This window comes from Typopeltis vanoorti, chromosome 22, assembly GCF_054136105.1.
Source record: "Typopeltis vanoorti isolate ZY-2024b chromosome 22, IOZ_Tvanoo_1.0, whole genome shotgun sequence".
Lineage (NCBI taxonomy): Eukaryota > Metazoa > Arthropoda > Arachnida > Uropygi > Thelyphonidae > Typopeltis > Typopeltis vanoorti.
The window spans coordinates 5,535,273-5,553,503 of record NC_143570.1 but is presented as its reverse complement, the minus strand read 5'-3'; the positions used below and the strand labels follow the sequence as shown (position 1 = coordinate 5,553,503).

General features: G+C 36.8%; 1 protein-coding gene across 1 annotated transcript in view; it reads left to right on the top strand.

Moving 5' to 3' along the window:
• Positions 1–18,231, top strand: part of LOC150094129 (uncharacterized) — a 244,865-nt gene that overhangs the window by 205,542 nt on the left and 21,092 nt on the right. The window contains exon 13 of the mRNA XM_090412408.1: positions 7,746–7,822. Within this exon, the coding sequence (XP_090268534.1) occupies positions 7,746–7,822 (77 nt within the window). The remainder of the gene's footprint in view (positions 1–7,745; positions 7,823–18,231) is intronic.

Sequence of the window (18,231 nt, the reverse complement as noted above, 5' to 3'; positions counted from 1 at the left end):
TCAATGGAATATCATTGACATTGCAATTTGAATGGGCAGGTCACATCAATGGCAACCTTGAGGTATATATGTCAAGGCTGGTTGGGCGGTTAATGTCAATTCATAATGTGATTCGTGTAGATGATGACTTAGAATAGAGTAATATGCATCCTTGCATTTGATATAAAACTATCTGAAAGAGAATCTTGTTATATTTCCACAGGTAGTGTTTTTTCCACCGAATACAACAAGCATTATTCAGCCATTAGATCAAGGCATAATTGCTACTTTTAAAAAATATTACATTAAGCACACTTTTCAATTTATTTTAGATAAACTAGAAAACGAATCATTAACAGTAACATAACTGATGTTTGGAAAAATTTTTCTATTTCGGACTGCTTAAATCATGTTGCATATGTTATCACTGAAAAAAGACCACAAACTTTAAATGCCTGCTGGAAAGCAGCTTGGCCTGGATGTGTTGCAAACAATGCAACCATTCAAACACCTACATTATCAGCAGAAATCATTACTTTGGCAGATGAAACTGGTGGAAGTTTTGATACATTTAGCCAGAATGATGTAGCCGAATTGCTTATGGATAATGACTTAAGCGACGATGATATGGTTTGCATTTGAATAGATTTGGTGTACAGAGACTTGAAAATGTGTTATTGAATGAAGTGGATGTGCAGAATCAGGGAAACTAGAGTTACTAAGTGTGGGGGGAGGAGTAGATATGCAGACTTTAGGGAGATAATTGAGTGTATGAATGTGTGTAATATGCCCGAGTGAGTACAAAGGCCATACAAATCAGAATGGGATAGCTAGTATAAGACATCAAAATAGGGATGGGAAAAATGGGCTTCTGCAATTCATGTATACTAATGCCAGAAGTATTAGAAACAAGAAGGAAGAATTTTTGGCCTTGATTGGCACTTCCAGACCACAAGTTATTGGCATTAGTGAAACATGGCTGACAGAAGATGATATAGCTAGCAAGATTGAATGTGAGGGGGTATAGTGTGTTCAGGAGTGACAGGGAGAATAAAATGGAGGGAGGAGTGTTATTGATGATAGCTGATGAGATGCAGCCAAGGAGAATAGAAGTTGAACTGCAGGATAGAGAAAAGAGCACATTTGAGGCTATTTGGTGTGAGATTCAGGCTAGCAGAACAAAATATACAGTTGGGTGCTGCTATAGACCAGGTGATGGAATAGATGGTGGAGATAGTATGCATAAGCAAATAGAAGAAATGAATGGAAGGAGGGAATTATTATGGGAGATTTCAACTATGATAACATTGATTGGAAGGAGGAGAGGACACATGGGAGGAAAGAATTGGATTCTATGTGGTTATTAAGAGATAACTATCTGCAACAGCATGTAATAGAAAATACTAGGGGTCAGAGAGTGCTTGACCTAGTAATTGCATCTAAGAATTAGGCCATAATGAATATGACCACGTTTCCACCAATTGGTGAGAGTGATCATAGGGTCTTGACTTTTGAGGTGGCTAAAGGTGTGGAATTTACAATTAAGACAGGGTACATGTGAATTATCAGGCTGGTAAGTATGACAAGCTTAGGAGTTAGATTGGTTCAGTGCCATGGCATGCAAAACTGCAAGGGCTGGGATGTTGATAGTGCATGGGAGATGGTTACGAAGTGTTTGCAGGAGGCAATGGCTGACTGTATACCTAGAGTCCAAATAATAAATCACGTAGGGGTTAAATGTATACTCTATTGTATACGTGTATATTGATGAATAACACCATTAATCTTGAGCTGCAAAAAAAAAGAAACAACTCTGGAGGGAATTTAAGGAGAAAGGTGATCGGCAGGCACATGAACGGTATAAAGCGCAGGCTAGAAGGGTAACGAGTGTAGTAAGAAAAGCAAAAGCGGATTATGAAAGAACATTAGCCATGCAGGCTAAAGAGAATCCCAAACAGTTTTTTCGATATGTTGCAAGTAAAAGAAAAAATGTATACGGCAGAATGATTTTAAAGAATGCTGATGGTAGGGAGGTAACCAAATCAGTTGATATAGCAGAATTACTGAGTGAGCACTTTGCAAGAGTATATCATCCAGGTGGTAACATTGCAGGAATGAAAGAACCAACAGCTTATACGGGAATTATGGTGAATGAAGTGGAGGTGAATAGTCTATTACAAAACCTCAGTGTCAATACATCTGTGGAATTGGATGGTATACCAGCTCGTGTCATACTTGAAGCGGGTAAAGAATTGTCAGTGCCCTTGACCATTTCGTTTAATTTGAGTCTTGGGTCTGGGTTAGTCCCAAGGGGGTGGAAAGAAGGGAAAATAGTTCCACTGCATAAAGGAGGCTCCAAGACTGCTGTTGTAAATTACCGAAAGATCAATATATCAGGAATCGTTGTCAAGGTTTTGGAGAAAATAGTCGAGAGGGAAATACTGGATTGGATAGATGAAAATTGGATACTGTATGGGGGACAGCATGGTTTTGTGAGGGTAGATCATGCCTCAGTAATTTGCTCACATTTTATAACACAGTAATTTTTACTTACTTATTCAATTTTAATTTGTTTTGTTTGGATAATTAAAAATATATATATTTATTTAATTAATTTAAGTCTGCCTGCAGACCACCTGTCCCATCCTCACAGACCACATCTTGAGAAATACGGGTATAGCCCATAAAAATGTCACTGATTCTATACCTATCATTGTCCCCTCTCGACCCCCCCCCTGGGCTCAATGTTACCTGATGTCGTCCCCCAAGCACCCATTCCCACAAGAGGCCACCTCTGCTACCATCTACTCTGGAAATTCTAGTTTCTCTCAGAAAACAGCAATCTTTCTAGATGCCTTCGTCCTTTCTCATTCAAATGCAAGCAGTCTCTCGTATACAGTTTTCTGCTGTCCTCAAATGCCCTCCAAGCATCCACGTATTCCAATCCTCTCTTCTGACACTGGGCAGCACACACACACAGTCTTCCCTCTTTGCATTTTCTTTTGCATAACTTCAAGCAAGAATCTCAGATCTCTCGCCGCTCAATTCACACTGCCTCTCAAGTCATTCGTGCCCAGCATCATTTCATCCATCCTTTCACTCCTCTTAATTGCTATAGCCACATTTTCTATCATCCCTTCAGGCAAACACACCTCCGACATCCTATCTTGCACACCAGAGATCATCGAGTCTCCATACATCACACCTCTAACTACTCTGTTCATTGATTGCTCACCTGCATCCCTCACTCTCTCTCCTCTAACCCTTTCTCTCTGTGTTCCAATACTTACCTGCTGTCCTCGCATCACTCTGTCCCTTGTTCCAGAACTCCCTCGCATTCTTCTCATTTCCTCTCTCTTACTGTTTCCATTCTCCACTCCTCTATCATTCCCATAACTCTCTCTCCCTCCCTCTCTTCTACTGTTTCCATTCTCTCCTCTTCTAGCATTCCCATACCTCTCTCTCTTTATTTTTTTTTTTCAATTTTTTCAATTTTTATTTATTTATTATTTTAAAATTAATTAATTATATGTCTACTCTCATGTCTCTGAACTCTAATAGTGTTTTCTCCTACTGGACAGTTGTGACTGAGGCACATGATATTATATGCATGCAGTAGGCTCATTTTTGTATATAGAACTTAAATATTGTTACCAGTTTTTGTCTTCTCCCTGAAAGAAGTTCATGATATATTGAGTGAAATTTAGAGGAGTAATAAATTATATTTAGCTTTCTCTTACTTGTGTGAAGCCGTTATTCAAAAAATATGGTATGGGGTAGGAATAGAGGTGCTTTGATCTTGTGTGTTTGAGGAGGGGGCAAGTAGGGCGATTTGCAGTACAAACTGTACTCCTTTCTCTTCATGTGGTCTATCAGCATAACTCATTTCTTTGGTTACCACATGAACTCATTGCTCTCATAGGTAGTAGCACATTCTCTCTTATCTTTCTTTCTTTCTTCTCTTAGGACCTTCTGGTATCAATTCTCACATTTTTTTTTTTTTTTAAATCTCTAATTGATCCAAATTTTATCTATTTTGTAGGAATCATGGTCATTGGCCAAAAAAAAAAAAAAAAGGTGTGGACAAAGGTTCTACAGCAAGGGCTCCATCACTAGAACAAATAACAAATAGCCTTGACGCCCTCTCTTTATATGTGTATATATATATATATATATTGTCAGTATTTACTGGCCCGTGAAGATTAGCTTTCATAATCATAATTTTAGGATAAGGTAATGGTTAGGTCTTTGCTTAGATATATATTTTTATTGTAAATAGTGTGTGTTCTTTTTCCTAGTTAGTTTTCCCAGTTGTGGGATGAAAAAATCATGATATAAGGTTTTTTCTGTGAGGCAAAACCTTGTGATTTCCACATGAAACCTGCTAACTCACTTTTTTAAAAAGCTCTGATAAAGGTTCTTCATATCTTAGATGGAATTCAAACCTAGGACTTTTCGAAAAAAAAAAAAGGGGGGGGGGAGATCCAAAGCCTACTTTGGATGAGCTTGTATAGTTTATAAGGCTTTTTCCCCCCTTCCCTCCCATTTATTCCTGATATTTCTTCCATTCATAAATAAATATAGTAATTCAATTTTCAATCTCTGAGCACTCACCAATCTCCAAACCCCATGTTTCTTCTCATCTATCACTCCTTCCCTTTATCACAACCATTTTGGTTTTGCCAGTCCCGAACTGATCCATGCATCCTGAGCCACCCTCATCATCATGTTGATAACCCTCATGCATACATTCCCTACTGCTTCTTTTGTTCATCAACTCTCTTCCCTTCTCTTTCTCTCTTGTCCATATTGTATGCCTTTTGTCTCATTTTCATCTTTCACTCTTCTTACTATCATGCTCTGTTCATACTACTCCTTCCACTCATCTATCTTGCTGTCCTGTTCTTTCATATTTTTTCTTTCCTTGGAGATTTCTCATTTACCTTTAGCTTTCTCATATCTTATCATTAGCCTTTCAGCTATCACACACCCATTCCAGTGCGCAGTCCGCCATGTTCATGCAGTGCTATCTATGTCTCAGATTCATCCCACACATTAATAAACTGCACTCCTTTCTCTTTATGTGGCTCTAACAACATGACTAATTTCTTTGGTTACCACATGAACCCATTACTATAATAGGTAGTAGCACATTCTCTCTCATCTTTCTTTCTTTCTTCTCTTAGGACCTTCTGGTATCAGTTCTCACATTTTTTTTTTTTTAATCTCTAATTGATCCAAATCATTTGTTCCTACAAACTGCCAACTCTCCTGTTTGTTTGCCACTCATATTCAAAGGCTCATTTGACTTATCCTTTTACTTCTTGGAAAACAAATATTGTGCACCCTCTCATTCACTAACTCTTAATAATATCTGTACACTTCCATTCCACTGCTAAAAAATTTATTATCTGTTTTTTCCTCATTGTCTTTTCAGTTGATTTTTTGTACTCTTCCATCACCCTTTATCTAATCTTATTCTGCATACACTTTTATCTCCCATCTTAACCTCAACTCTGCTTTCAACTCTTTCATTACCTACTATCAAGTAATTATCACTTGCTTACCAGTACTTGTACACTAATTGTGTATCCTCACGTTTTACTCTTTTTCTCATCATTCTGTTCTCTGCTACTGAAAAGCTTCTACTCTCCACTCTACTATGTTTACATAGTAAACATCAGCGAGTATCTTATTTCATTCATTTACATTTTCTAATGTTTACATTAGAAAATATAATTTCCAAAAGAGTTATGAAAGTGATGTCACAGTAGTAGCTATACTTAAAAGACATATCTGAAGATTATGTATATTTGCTTTTCTCGGTGTTGATCAAAGATTACACATCTAGCAGAACTGCTTTGAACTCAGTAATTCTTGAAAAATTCACATTGCTTAAGCTGTTCAACCTATGTACTACTCACCTGATGTTTACATTAAAAAAATTGTAAAGGAGTTACGAAAGTGATATTAAAGCAGCATTAGCTATGCTTAAAAGACATGGCATCTGCAGTAGTTTTTATTGAAAGTTAATATAACTTATAAATGGGTCCTTACTTTGAAATCAAAATCATAATTTTTTAAAGAGAGATAAAATGTCCATTTTATTTATTTATTTTTAAATTGCTTTATTGATAAGTTTTCATTGATATCCACTCTCAAATATATGATACTAAGATTAGCATCTCTCATTTATTGTTGGCAATGTTCAGTTTTCTTTACAGATGTTGAGAGTTTTAACTTCTCAGCACCCATACTTCCAGTATACGAGAGTGGTCTGAAAAGTTCTCCGGCCTAACAATGAAAAAAGCGAATTTATAATTTCAAAATGATTTTTATTTTTCAACATAATCTCCCTTAAGACTAATACATTTATTCCAGCAATGCTCCGGCACCATTATCCCTTCCCTGTAGTGGTTCTCAGTAAGATCTGCAAAATATCTCCTCTACAACTGCAGTCACCTCTTAATTCAAAGAAAAACGCTAACCAGTGAGGAAGAGTTTTAGTTTTGGAAAGAGATAGAAGTCAGAGGGAACCAAATCTGTGGAATAGGGTGGATGTTCCAACAATTCATAGTGCAGATTCCTTAATTTTCCTATTGCCAAAACACCTTTGTGAGCAGGTGCATTGTCCTGATGAAAGATGATTTTTTTCTTCTGCAAACCGGATCTTTTCTCACGAATTTTTTTGTCTAGTCTGGTTTAAAGATCGGAATAATATTCCTTGGTTATTGTTTTACTATTTTCAAGATAATTAATAAACAAAATGCCTTTAACATCCTAAAACACTGATGCCATGACCTTTCCTGCTGATGGAACCAACTTTGTCTTCTTTGGTACTGAACAGCCAGCTTCTGTCCACTGTTTTGACTGCTGTTTGAATTCTCGTGTGTAATGGTGAATCCAAGTCTCATCCATAGTAATAAATCTATGCACAAAATCAGTTTTATTCTTGTTAAAACGCTCCAAACACTGTTCAGAGATTTTCATGCTAGTGCGTTTTTGATCTACTGTGAGCAAGCACGACACCCATCTTGCGCAAAGCTTTTTCATTTGCAATTCTTCATGCAAAATATATCCTACACATTCTTTTGAAATACCTATAGTCTCAGCAGTTTCATGCACTTTGACTCGCTGATCATCCAATACCATATCGTGCACTTGAACAATGATTTCTGGTGTTGTTACACTTCTTGGACATCCTTCATGTGGATCATCTTCAAGGCTGGTACGGCCATGTTTAACCTCAGCAGCCCATTCTTAATTGTCGAAAATGAAGGTGAAGAGTACCCATAAACTATTATGAACTTCGAATGAATTTCTTTTGCCGTTAAACCTGCTTTTACAAAGAATTTTATAACCGCACGATACTGAATTTTATCCATTTCAAGGGATAAAGACAACACTTTTCCTTCAGACAACTGTATAAAACAGACTAGTTGATAGAATGACTTGGAATTTCACATGGATGCTTATCACAGATGTACTACCAACTTAGAAAAAAAAATCTTGCTGATAGTGTTGCCATCTATGGTCGAGGCCGAGAACTTTTCAGACCACCCTTGTATTTATTTTCAAAAGAATAAATAAATAAATACTCTGTGAAGAAAAGTAACTTTATTCTGTATTAAATAAAATTTTTCAAAACTTGCCCTTCGGCTACAGCAGATACAGTAAGTGTTTTAATGTAAATATCAAATTAGAGTGTTATATTCAGTAATAAATCAGTATTTGGTTAATAATGTTTATCTATTTCTTTTCCTTAGGACTTCCTGTCAATTTGTTATCCTTTTCTTCTGTTAAGCCTTATTATCTGATAACAGTACATGGTTCTATATCTTCTGTAAGTAGCAGTAACGAATTCATCTCAATTAACCTGGCTAATGTAACTAGAAAATATAATTTAAATGTCTGAAATAAAATCTGTATCTAGGTTATTATTTTGATGGAATTAATGTAGATCATGAGACAAAAGAATAACAAAAATTAAAAATAGATATTTTTAAATTCAGAAACTATCATTATTACAGTTGACTCTCTGAATTGCAAACTCATAAGGACCACAGGAATAGTTTGTTATAGCTATTGGTTTGTTTTGGTGAATTTTGGTGCTGGCCTGGTTGGCCGAATCGTTAAAGTATCTGCTCTCCAGCCAAAAGGTTGGTGATTCAAATCCCACCATGGGCATGGATGTTTGTGATTGTCTCTGAAAATATTGAAATTGTCTCTGAAAATGGTGGTAGTGGGTAGTAGATGGTGTTGGTGATGCAGTTCGCCGTAGTCAGTCAATTGTGTGGTGGAGACGGAGAGTTGTATAATAGGTGACCCTCCTTCTATGATTCTTTGGACTCCTTGGAGGTGTCACTTAATAATAATAATTTTCTTTAGACTAGCACCCTGCCTGTAAGACTTTGGTTGTTGGGTTATCACCTTTGGGATTGTTTGTTTCGGTCAAGCATTTTAGGAAACATCTATTTTGTAATGTAAGATGCTATCTTCTCCTTTGAAAAGAATAGAAAATACTGACATCCAGACTGTCCGCACATTCCACATTCCTACTGATAACAGTTCTGTTAGTTTCAGTTTCTGTTTCCTTTTGGTATCCCACTTTTCGATCCAACCCCGATCGCTCGATTGGTATCACGGGCCTTGTTTATCCGGGCGATGCCCGAGCCAGCATGTTGTAGCTGTTGATTGTATAGGCATCGGATAACAGTTGTTTTTTTTCTTTACGGTCATAGCATCGACACTCATCTGACCGACCCTCCTCCTTTATCCAGGCTTGGGACTGGCATGAGATCCCCTCATGATCCCATGACAGAGTTTTTTGCTATTGCTGCTAACAAATATTCATTCACAATTTCCCAAGCACTAATGATATCTCTTCCTTCCAATTCCTCCCTCCATGGAACTGCCCCCAAGTTGATATCTAAGACTATTATAATCATCTGCCTTATAATTCCACATACATTCCCTTCTCTTTTGATACTCCTGCATGTTTATTGATCTTCCAAGTCAAGACCACATGGTCATTCTCTCCAACTTGGGGGCAGAGATGCCATCTCAGTTATAATCAGCTCTTCTGATTCTTTGACCAAATCCAAAACTCTTGAACCTCATGTTCCTTCTACTACATGTTGCCTAAGACATTTATCTCTCAAGCATTCTAGAAATTCCATTCCCTTATTACTACATGCAGTTTCCTCTTTGCAATTTATACTGCCATAGTTAAAATCTCCAATAACAATTATTCCATAGTTAAAATCTCCCATAACAATTATTCTTCTTGCACTTGCCAAGTTCAACTGTCTAAACATTTCCTGTTCCTCACCCTTTGTGCTCCTTGGCTTGTAGCAATACTCCACTAAATATGCTGTCTTCAGGACATGGTGTTATGTCGTACTTTCTACTCATATATCTATCCTTTGGTCTTTGGGTCAAATCCCCGTTAAAATCTCATTCGGGTATCACATGGTACATCTGGGGGACAAACGAATTGTCTCGAGATCGAGCCAATACCAGAGTATCAGATTGTCTGAGATCAACCCCTCGTAAAATACTAAGAAATGTATATTTCGCTGAGCCACTTAGCACTTTTAGATTAAACAATATTGTCAATCAAGAGGTGATCTCAAGACAGTACTTAAGTGATACCACGTAATTATGCAGAGGTGGCCAAAATCTATTCTTATTCTAGTCTCCCACCTAGGTTCGTAGTACTTTTTTATAAGCGGTGCATTGGATTCCAGAAATCACAGATAGTCTTAGTTGGGTACAAAAGTAAGATTTATTCAATATCATAAATGTGTACATACAATACAATAAGCTTAATTCCCACTTTAAGGGAGTTCCTGACAGTCAGGATAGAATTAGAACAATACAATAATATAAGTATACTCAAACTGATTAAACTGTAAATCTCCGAAGTAAGATTTCTTATATTTTCCCTTAAATACCTTAATCATGCATGATTATCACAGTAACTCTTTATTTTTTTAGTAGTTCAATCAAACCACACAAGATAGCATTTATATCTTTTACAATCCCTTCATTGATAGCAATTCCTTACTTTAAACATATTCTTAACCTCCTAGAACATATTATGTAACTCTATCACAATAGGAGACGGCAAGATTTTAAGGTAACCCTCTCTAGATCACTGCAGTTCAGTCCTAATTATTATCATTAATGTTCCTTCCTCTGGTTTAACAATGTGGCACAGATCATTCATTCACAATCAACAAAATATACATAAAGTCTACTTATCTCTCCTTGGTGCATCACGTTAAAGGCCTACCGGAATCTGCTTCTTCTTAGACGAAATGTCCATGTGCTCCAATCTGGCTTTCTATTGACGGCCGGGCTTATTCCTTCCATGGAGATACTACATCTAGTTCCGCAGCTGCCTCTATTGAAACCCTCCGGAATGGAGGCACTGCCACCCTTCACCTGCTCACGACACCGCGAGACAAACACCAGGAGATCCAGGAACAAAAAGCCTCTTTTCAGGAGTGCTAGACCCTTATATTTTCACCTTTCTTTCTCAGCGATTTTCGCATTCCGCGATGTCCACCCAATGCACTCATGTGGGTTCACATCACGGCATCCAGCTTTCTCCGCTATATCCCGAGTGCGCTGACGGCACGTGATTGCTTGGGGCGAACAGCTCCTTCGCGTTGCTGCTCCGTGACCTTTGGACTTCACCTCCCCCCATCTTGAACATGTGCTAACATTCTATATCTCTTAGTACACAATGCTCTATTAAACTTTGCTAAAGGTCTACACTTTCATTATTATTTATCCAATTTGTGAGTGGTACAAAATGCATACTTATTTGTTTTCTCATAGTATGAAATATTTGATATATTTACAATGCATTATTTTTATACTCAGAGGCAAGCATGGTATAATGTTTCTTATTGTGTGTTCGCTCTGTTATACAATGATAAGATGAAATATTTTATGTTCCAACTTATCAGGGTATAACATATTTGTTACATCCTGAATGAATTGTTTCTTTATTAAAGAAACAATTCATTCAGGATTTAACAATGGGGTGTCCAGAGCTGTTTGTGCAGTTTCCTCTTTGCAACTTATACTGCTATAATTAAAATCTCCAATAACAATTATTCTTCTTGCACTTGCCAAGCTCAACTGTCTAAACACCTGTTCCTCACCCTCTGTTCTCCTTGGCTTGTAGCAATACTCCACTAAATATCCTGTCTTCAGAACATGGGGCATCCAGAGCTTCCACTCTGAGAGGACATAAGTCATCACTTATCATAAGTAGTACTCCACCACTGCATTTTCCCTTCCTATCCTGTTGAAAAATGCTGCACCCTGCTACTTCTATTCCTGTTATTATATCATCTTTCATCAACCATGTCTCAGAGATTCCAATAATCTTCGGATAGGCTGATGCTATCAGTGCCACCAATTTATTTCCTTTATTCCAGATACTCCTGGCATTAGTATAAAGAATAAAAATGTCACTCTTTCTATACCTATCATTATCCACTGACTCAGCATTACCTGATGTATTCCCCCTTCTCCCAAGCACCTATTCCCACAAGGGGCCACCTCCTACTACCATCCACCCTGATAGTTCTAGTTTCTCTGTAACTCGTTCAGAGAACATCGAACTCTCCAGATGCCTACATCCTTTCTCATTCAAATGCAAGCAGTCTCTTGCATACAGTTCCTTTTTGTCCTCAAATGCCCTCCAAGCATTCACATATTCCAAGCCTATCTTTTGACACATTCTGGCTACCATGCTATTCATTATTAATACTCTTCTACTCAGCTTATCATTATCATACCTGGACAACACACACTCTTTCCTCTCTCCTCTCTGAGTTTTCTTCAGTACAACCTCAAGCATGAATCTCAGATCTCTCACCACCTGATTCACACTGCCTCTCATGTCATTGGTGCCCACCATCACAATCATCTCATCCACCCTTTCACCCTGCTTAATTGCCATATATCAGGTAGGCAATATGGCATTAATTGCCATATTGCCTACTTGCCACATATCCACACTTTCTATTGTTTCTCCAGGCAAACACTCCTCAGGCATCCTATCTTGCACACCACGGATCATTGAGTCTCCATACATCACACCTCTTACCACTCTATTCCTTGATTGCTCACCTGTATCCCTCATTAACTCTCTCTCTCTCCCTCCTCTAACACTTTCTCTCTGTGTTCCCCTACTTACTTGCTGTCCTGGCATCTCTATCCCTGGTTCCAGAACTCCCTCGCATTCTTCTTGTTCCCTCTCTTCTACTGTTTCTGTTCTCTCCTCTTCTATCATTCCCATGACTCTCTCTCACTCCTACTCTGATTCACCTTGCATTCATCACTTCCATTCACTTAATGTCATCTTTCACACTTCCCAACTCATTCCTGAGACATTCCACCTCTTTCAGTGCATTTGCAAGCTGCTCACTCTTACTCACCATTCATTCTCCCAGCTAAGACCATCTCCAAAAACTTCATAATGATTCAAACTTTCCACACTCACCACTTTTTTTTTTTTCATTTATATTTCACTTGTTATCCTCACCCTCTATCACACTACTTGTCTCTCTAGGTTGTATTCTCCCACCTCTGATGCATTGCTGACAAGGTCTGTTACACTAATCTCCAACTGACAAAGTTCTTCCCATTTCCTACATTTTCTGTATATATGTACTCCCACATCTCTCTTTCTCTCTCTCTCTCACCTGCTACATATCCAACTGCTGGGCTGCATACTACACAATCCTGTAGTTTGCTGTGTAAAATGTAGTCCTTGAATGGGGGAGTTCTTGGTGACATGCTATTAGTAATTTGAGCTGTGGCTGCCGCCATCATTCAAATAGTGCCGAGTACTAGGAACTGTTACAACTAGTGGTGAGCTAGCAGGGGCTCATGCGAGCCCTTTGTTAAATTTTTCTCAAATTTGCGATTCCCTTGTTCTTCTTGTTTAATAATCTTGTAGAACTAGAAAATACCACTGTGGAATGTATACATGCTACTTTAAATTTATATGGCTTTTCTGATAACTATATAAAAAATCATTTCATTGCATTTTGTTCTGATGGAGCTGGTGTAATGTTAGGAAACAAATCAGTTGTTGCAATCCAACTTCTACAAAAATTTCCCAACATCGTGATTTGGTATTGCGCTCATCGTTTACATTACACAATTCGATAAAAAACATTAAAGAAATAAATTGTTTTGAAATATTTATGGATAAATTATATGCTTTTTATCATCAATCACCAAAAAATCAACGAGAATTAAATACGATTGCAAAAGACCTTGGTATCGAAATTTTAAAGATCGGCTGTGTGTTTGGACCACGATGGGAAACTTGCAGTTTATGAATGGCTCTTGCTGTGTGGAGAAATTACTCAGCTTTATGCAAGCATTTTGCATCCAACAATAAGTATAAGGGCGTTTTAAACCGAATTCTCAGTTTGGAATTTTTAAAAGATCTAGCATTAACGATTGATATCCTACAGGAATTATCATATCTGTCAGAAGCTCTACAAAGTCACAATATAAGTATTATAAGGGCTAAGTTAGGACTTTTTTTTTTTTTTTTTTCTCGACGATGTGGGCCCTTTGTTAAAATTTCCCATAGCTCACCACTGATTACAACTATACTAAACGCTCTACTATATTATACCCTCTACTGTGAGCTATACTTACATGATATAAGTATAGCTTATACTAATATCACGTAAGTATAAGCTATAAGTATAAACTGTACTATACAACTATACTAAATAACGAAAACTTATATTTTTCTTCTTTGCTGCCTCCGAACACTTCTGACTCTGACCTTGCCCTCTAGGTAAGAATAAACCAAAAAATAAACACAATAAACAACAACTGAACTCCAATAGCAAGACTACTGAAAGGCACTTGTATCACTGAAAAAATATAGCACAATTTGCGACAAAAGCTACACTATATACTGATTAAAAAACACTTTTTTTAGCGCTGCTCAAATCTACTGCCACATTCTTTTGTGGCTGTCTTTTTAATAATTATTTGTATAAAGAAATGTGTATAGCTTATGGTCTATTGTAAATCACAATATTTATTGGTATCAGGCTAGGATACCATGGGAAACATTATTCCCCTGGAAATTTCAAAATTTTTATATCATGTAATTCTTTACCTTCTGAACAACAGAACAATTTGTCACTCTTTTGTAGTTTTAGAAATATCAGACATTGAAAATTTGGACTCTTTCAACAGCCATCTAGTTTAACATAACAGTTTATGGAAGGAATGTTGTACATGCATCACTACATGAACTGTCACCTGGCCATCTTTCATCTTCCTCTCCTCTACCATAAATGAGTCAATGACATTTCTGATGATGAACAGGAAATGATGCTAGTGTGATGTAGGAATGATGTACAAAAAATGACGTTTCTTCTTCTTTGTCTCCAAGGGAGGAATGGCTCAAATCGTGCCAGTAGTTTCAAAGTATGTGAACCTACAAAGAAGAGAAAGCAAAAAAAAACCCAAAAAACTTTGAAATTTGTAAGGATTGATGTTTTCTGCACTGGCACCAATAAAATTGTTAAGAAAGATTGTATAGTTTTTTTTTTTTTTTTTTCAGTTAAATGCTTTTAACAAGGAAGAGATGAAATTTTTTGTGCTCAAGTATAACAAAGGAGTTTCCAAAAGAAAAAAAAATAAACTTTAGTGTTATCTTTGTGTTATACAGTATGGCTACAGTGATATATGTTATGGAGTAAATGGGTTTATTAAAAAAGAAATATATGTTTCATGAGGACATGTACATCCACAACTATGGGTGGAATCTTGGTCAAATAAAACATTAACAACAGTAGATTATGTGCTCAAAATGGGCACCTTGTCTTTCAAGGTAGGTTTAGTAGCACATTCAAAGGTTCTCTGTCATCTTGGAGAACAAGGGTTGGGACATCGGCCGTATATGTTGTGTAATTTTAGCCCTTAGTTCATCAAGGTTTGAAAGCAGGTCATAGTGGAATGCCCATTCCTTCAATGTACCCCCAAACGACATCAAGTGATATGAGATTAGGAGAACGTGAAGGGTACAGAAATTCTGTCAACCTCAAAATGAGCTTACCGGGTTCAGTTTTCTGATAAATAGGCTCTAGAACCATGTGATGTGTGACAGGTTGCTCCGTCCAACACATTCTCAATGTAGTGCTTGCTATTCAAGATTATGGTTACATCACCCTCTTCAAAAAAGTAGGGGCCCAATAATCCATGGCCTGAAACTGCACACCAGGCAGTGACCTTGCTATGAAGAGGTTTCTCTTGAACAAATCCAGGTCTTGAGAAACCAAGAAACCTGCTTGTTCATCTGTTTACATGACCACTTAGATGGAAATGTGCTTCATCCGAGAACCAAACATTATGGAGGAAGAATGGATCTTCATAGACATTGGCCAGCACACATGCACATATTCCTGTTAACATCTACTTTGTCTGCACCTTTGAGTTATATTTAACTGTTACTTTATGCTCTGGCTTTCAACAAATTTATTTGATTAACAACAGCACCAGTTAAACTACTCGTTGAGTGCAAGTTTGTAAGAATCTTGAGCTAAGACAAAGCAGATATTATTCCCCATTAACTCTGACTTTTACCTTATATCAGTCGTGGCTTAAACTTATTACTTAGCATATTATAAATATCTTGCTTCTCATTCATCAAATACATGTAGGTTCATAAGTTTTTGGATTAGTGCATTGATGCATCAGTCTCAATTTGTTGTTTCACAAACCATTTAATTAAACCAAGAAATTTATTTACACATTTCAATCCACATATGAACATGGATTCAATGAAGTTACAAGTCATAGATAATTACAAGTGTTTCTATCTTATAACCTAAACACAAGTTAAGACAATTTACTAGTAACTCCTATTCACCAAACATTTAACTAGCTAAGCATTTACTTGATGAATAATAACTTACGTTTACTATATACAGCAGTTTGCTTCTAAGTACTCACAACGAGTTGAATTCCATGCATTATATTCATTCAGTACAGTCCTTTCTTCTGTCTGTATGCCTGTTCTTTCTTTCACAACATTTTTCTTTGTCTTTGTCGTCGATTTTCTTTGAATTCCATTATTCAGCAATGTGGTGGCCTCGACCGTTTGACAAATGCTTTCTTCCTTGAACTCTCCATGGCGGCTTGTACTGACCTCCACATGCTAGATGCTACGATGACCGACATTAGATTTCACATGACAGTAGACTGAGGGAAGAGACAGCTAAGAACCCTAAGACGATCTCCTTTCTAACATGAGAGCTTATACAGGCCTGGACTTCATGTAGTACACATGCATGTCTCTCGAAGTTCCCATATTTGGAAATGCATTAACATCGAGACATGATAATGTCTCGATGTTAATGCATCACATCGATCTTAATGCAACACATTGATTAATACAGTTTTGTAATAAAATTACAAATTTTATTACATTTTATAAAAGATTAAATCACGAGCTATCATATACAAGAGAGATAAACCAAGGGGTCCGACAGGGATGTCCCCTCTCAGCAACTCTTTTTAATATCTACTTAAATGAAGTAATAATAAAATGGAGTAAAAATTTACATCAAGGAATTAAACTTTCACCTACAGTTAACTTAAACACTCTCCTCTTTGCAGACGACCAAATAATAATTACAAATTCTGAAGATAACTTACAGAAAGCTATTTTAGATCTAAATGAGATATCCAAAGATTATGGTATGATAATATCAACGGAAAAATCAAAAACTATGGCCTTTAAAGGACAAGATCCAGCAAGAACTGAAATAGTAATAGATAACAAGATCTTAGAACAGGTGAATTCATTTAACTACCTAGGATGTATAATCACATATGAAAATGAAAAAGATATAAACGTAAAAATTGCAAAATATTTAAAAATAACAGGTGTAATTAACTCTATATTTAAACCAAACCTAGTTCAAAAACAAACCAGGCTAAAAGTATACAATACATTAGCCTTACCAGTCTTAATGTATGGAAGCGAAATCTGGACAATAAAACAAAAAGACAAACAAAGATTAACAACAGCAGAAATGAAGTTTATGAGAAAAACTGCAAAGTATACCCTATTTGATCACAAAAGAAACGAAGATATTATGAAAGAATTAAACCAAGAACCAGTAATAGAAAAAATTAAAAAATATAAACATAAATGGATGGAATATGTTCAAAGAATGAAAACAGAAAGATTACCAAAACAAGCCTTAAAGTACAAGCCATTAGGAAAAAGAAAACCAGGATGTCCTCTTAAACGATTCAACAATGACTTCTAAGGCTGGAACAGGCCATGCTGCTAGGCCTAAATCCTTGATACGTATGATGATGATGTAATAAAATTATTACATATAAAGAAATTTTAGTAATTACACAAATGATGACAATTCTTTATATATATTTTCTTTAGACAAAACTTGTAAAACGAACATGATACAATGTAAATACAGTGGAAGCTGACATCGGGACCGTAGCGGAAGAACTTCGGCGGGAGTTTATGAAAATGAAAAATGACCTTCATCTTCTTCATGAGGAAGTGGAAGCGATCGGTAAGGAGATACTGGAAGTTAAAGCTGAGTTTAATGTGTTAAACAGAGAAATTAGGACTATAGAGATTACTTTAGCTGAAGTAACTAGAACAGGATTACATATGGGTGAGTCTTTGGTGAATGATTCAGTAATAAATAGTATGGGAGTGATTGGGAGTCAACATAATAAAACCACAAGTGGCCTAGAAGAAATGAGATGTAGTGAGAGTGGGGGGGTAAGTAATAGAGAGTTGAGTAATGAAGCTGGGAGAGTCATGCTGAATAGTGTAGAGAATGAGGCCATGCGTGTGGACTTGAATGAAGTTAAGAGTGGTAAAATATATGGTGATTCTATAATTAAGGGTATGGAGAGTGGTATGCATGAGGAGTGCTTGGCTGATAGGACAATAGAAAGAGTGGCTTTAGCAATAAAGAGAGGGCATGAAACAGACAAGATGATAGTTATGGTGGGTACGAATGACTTGAGAGGTAGTATAAATCGGGTAGGAAAAGATTTAAGAACATTATTAGATATTGTGAAGAGGAAAAGTGTCAATGGGAGAATAGTGTGTGTGCTGCCTCGTTTTGACAATTACGAGTTAAGTAGACGAGCAATGATAATGAATGATATAATTGCAAGAATGTGCAGAAAAAGAGGTCT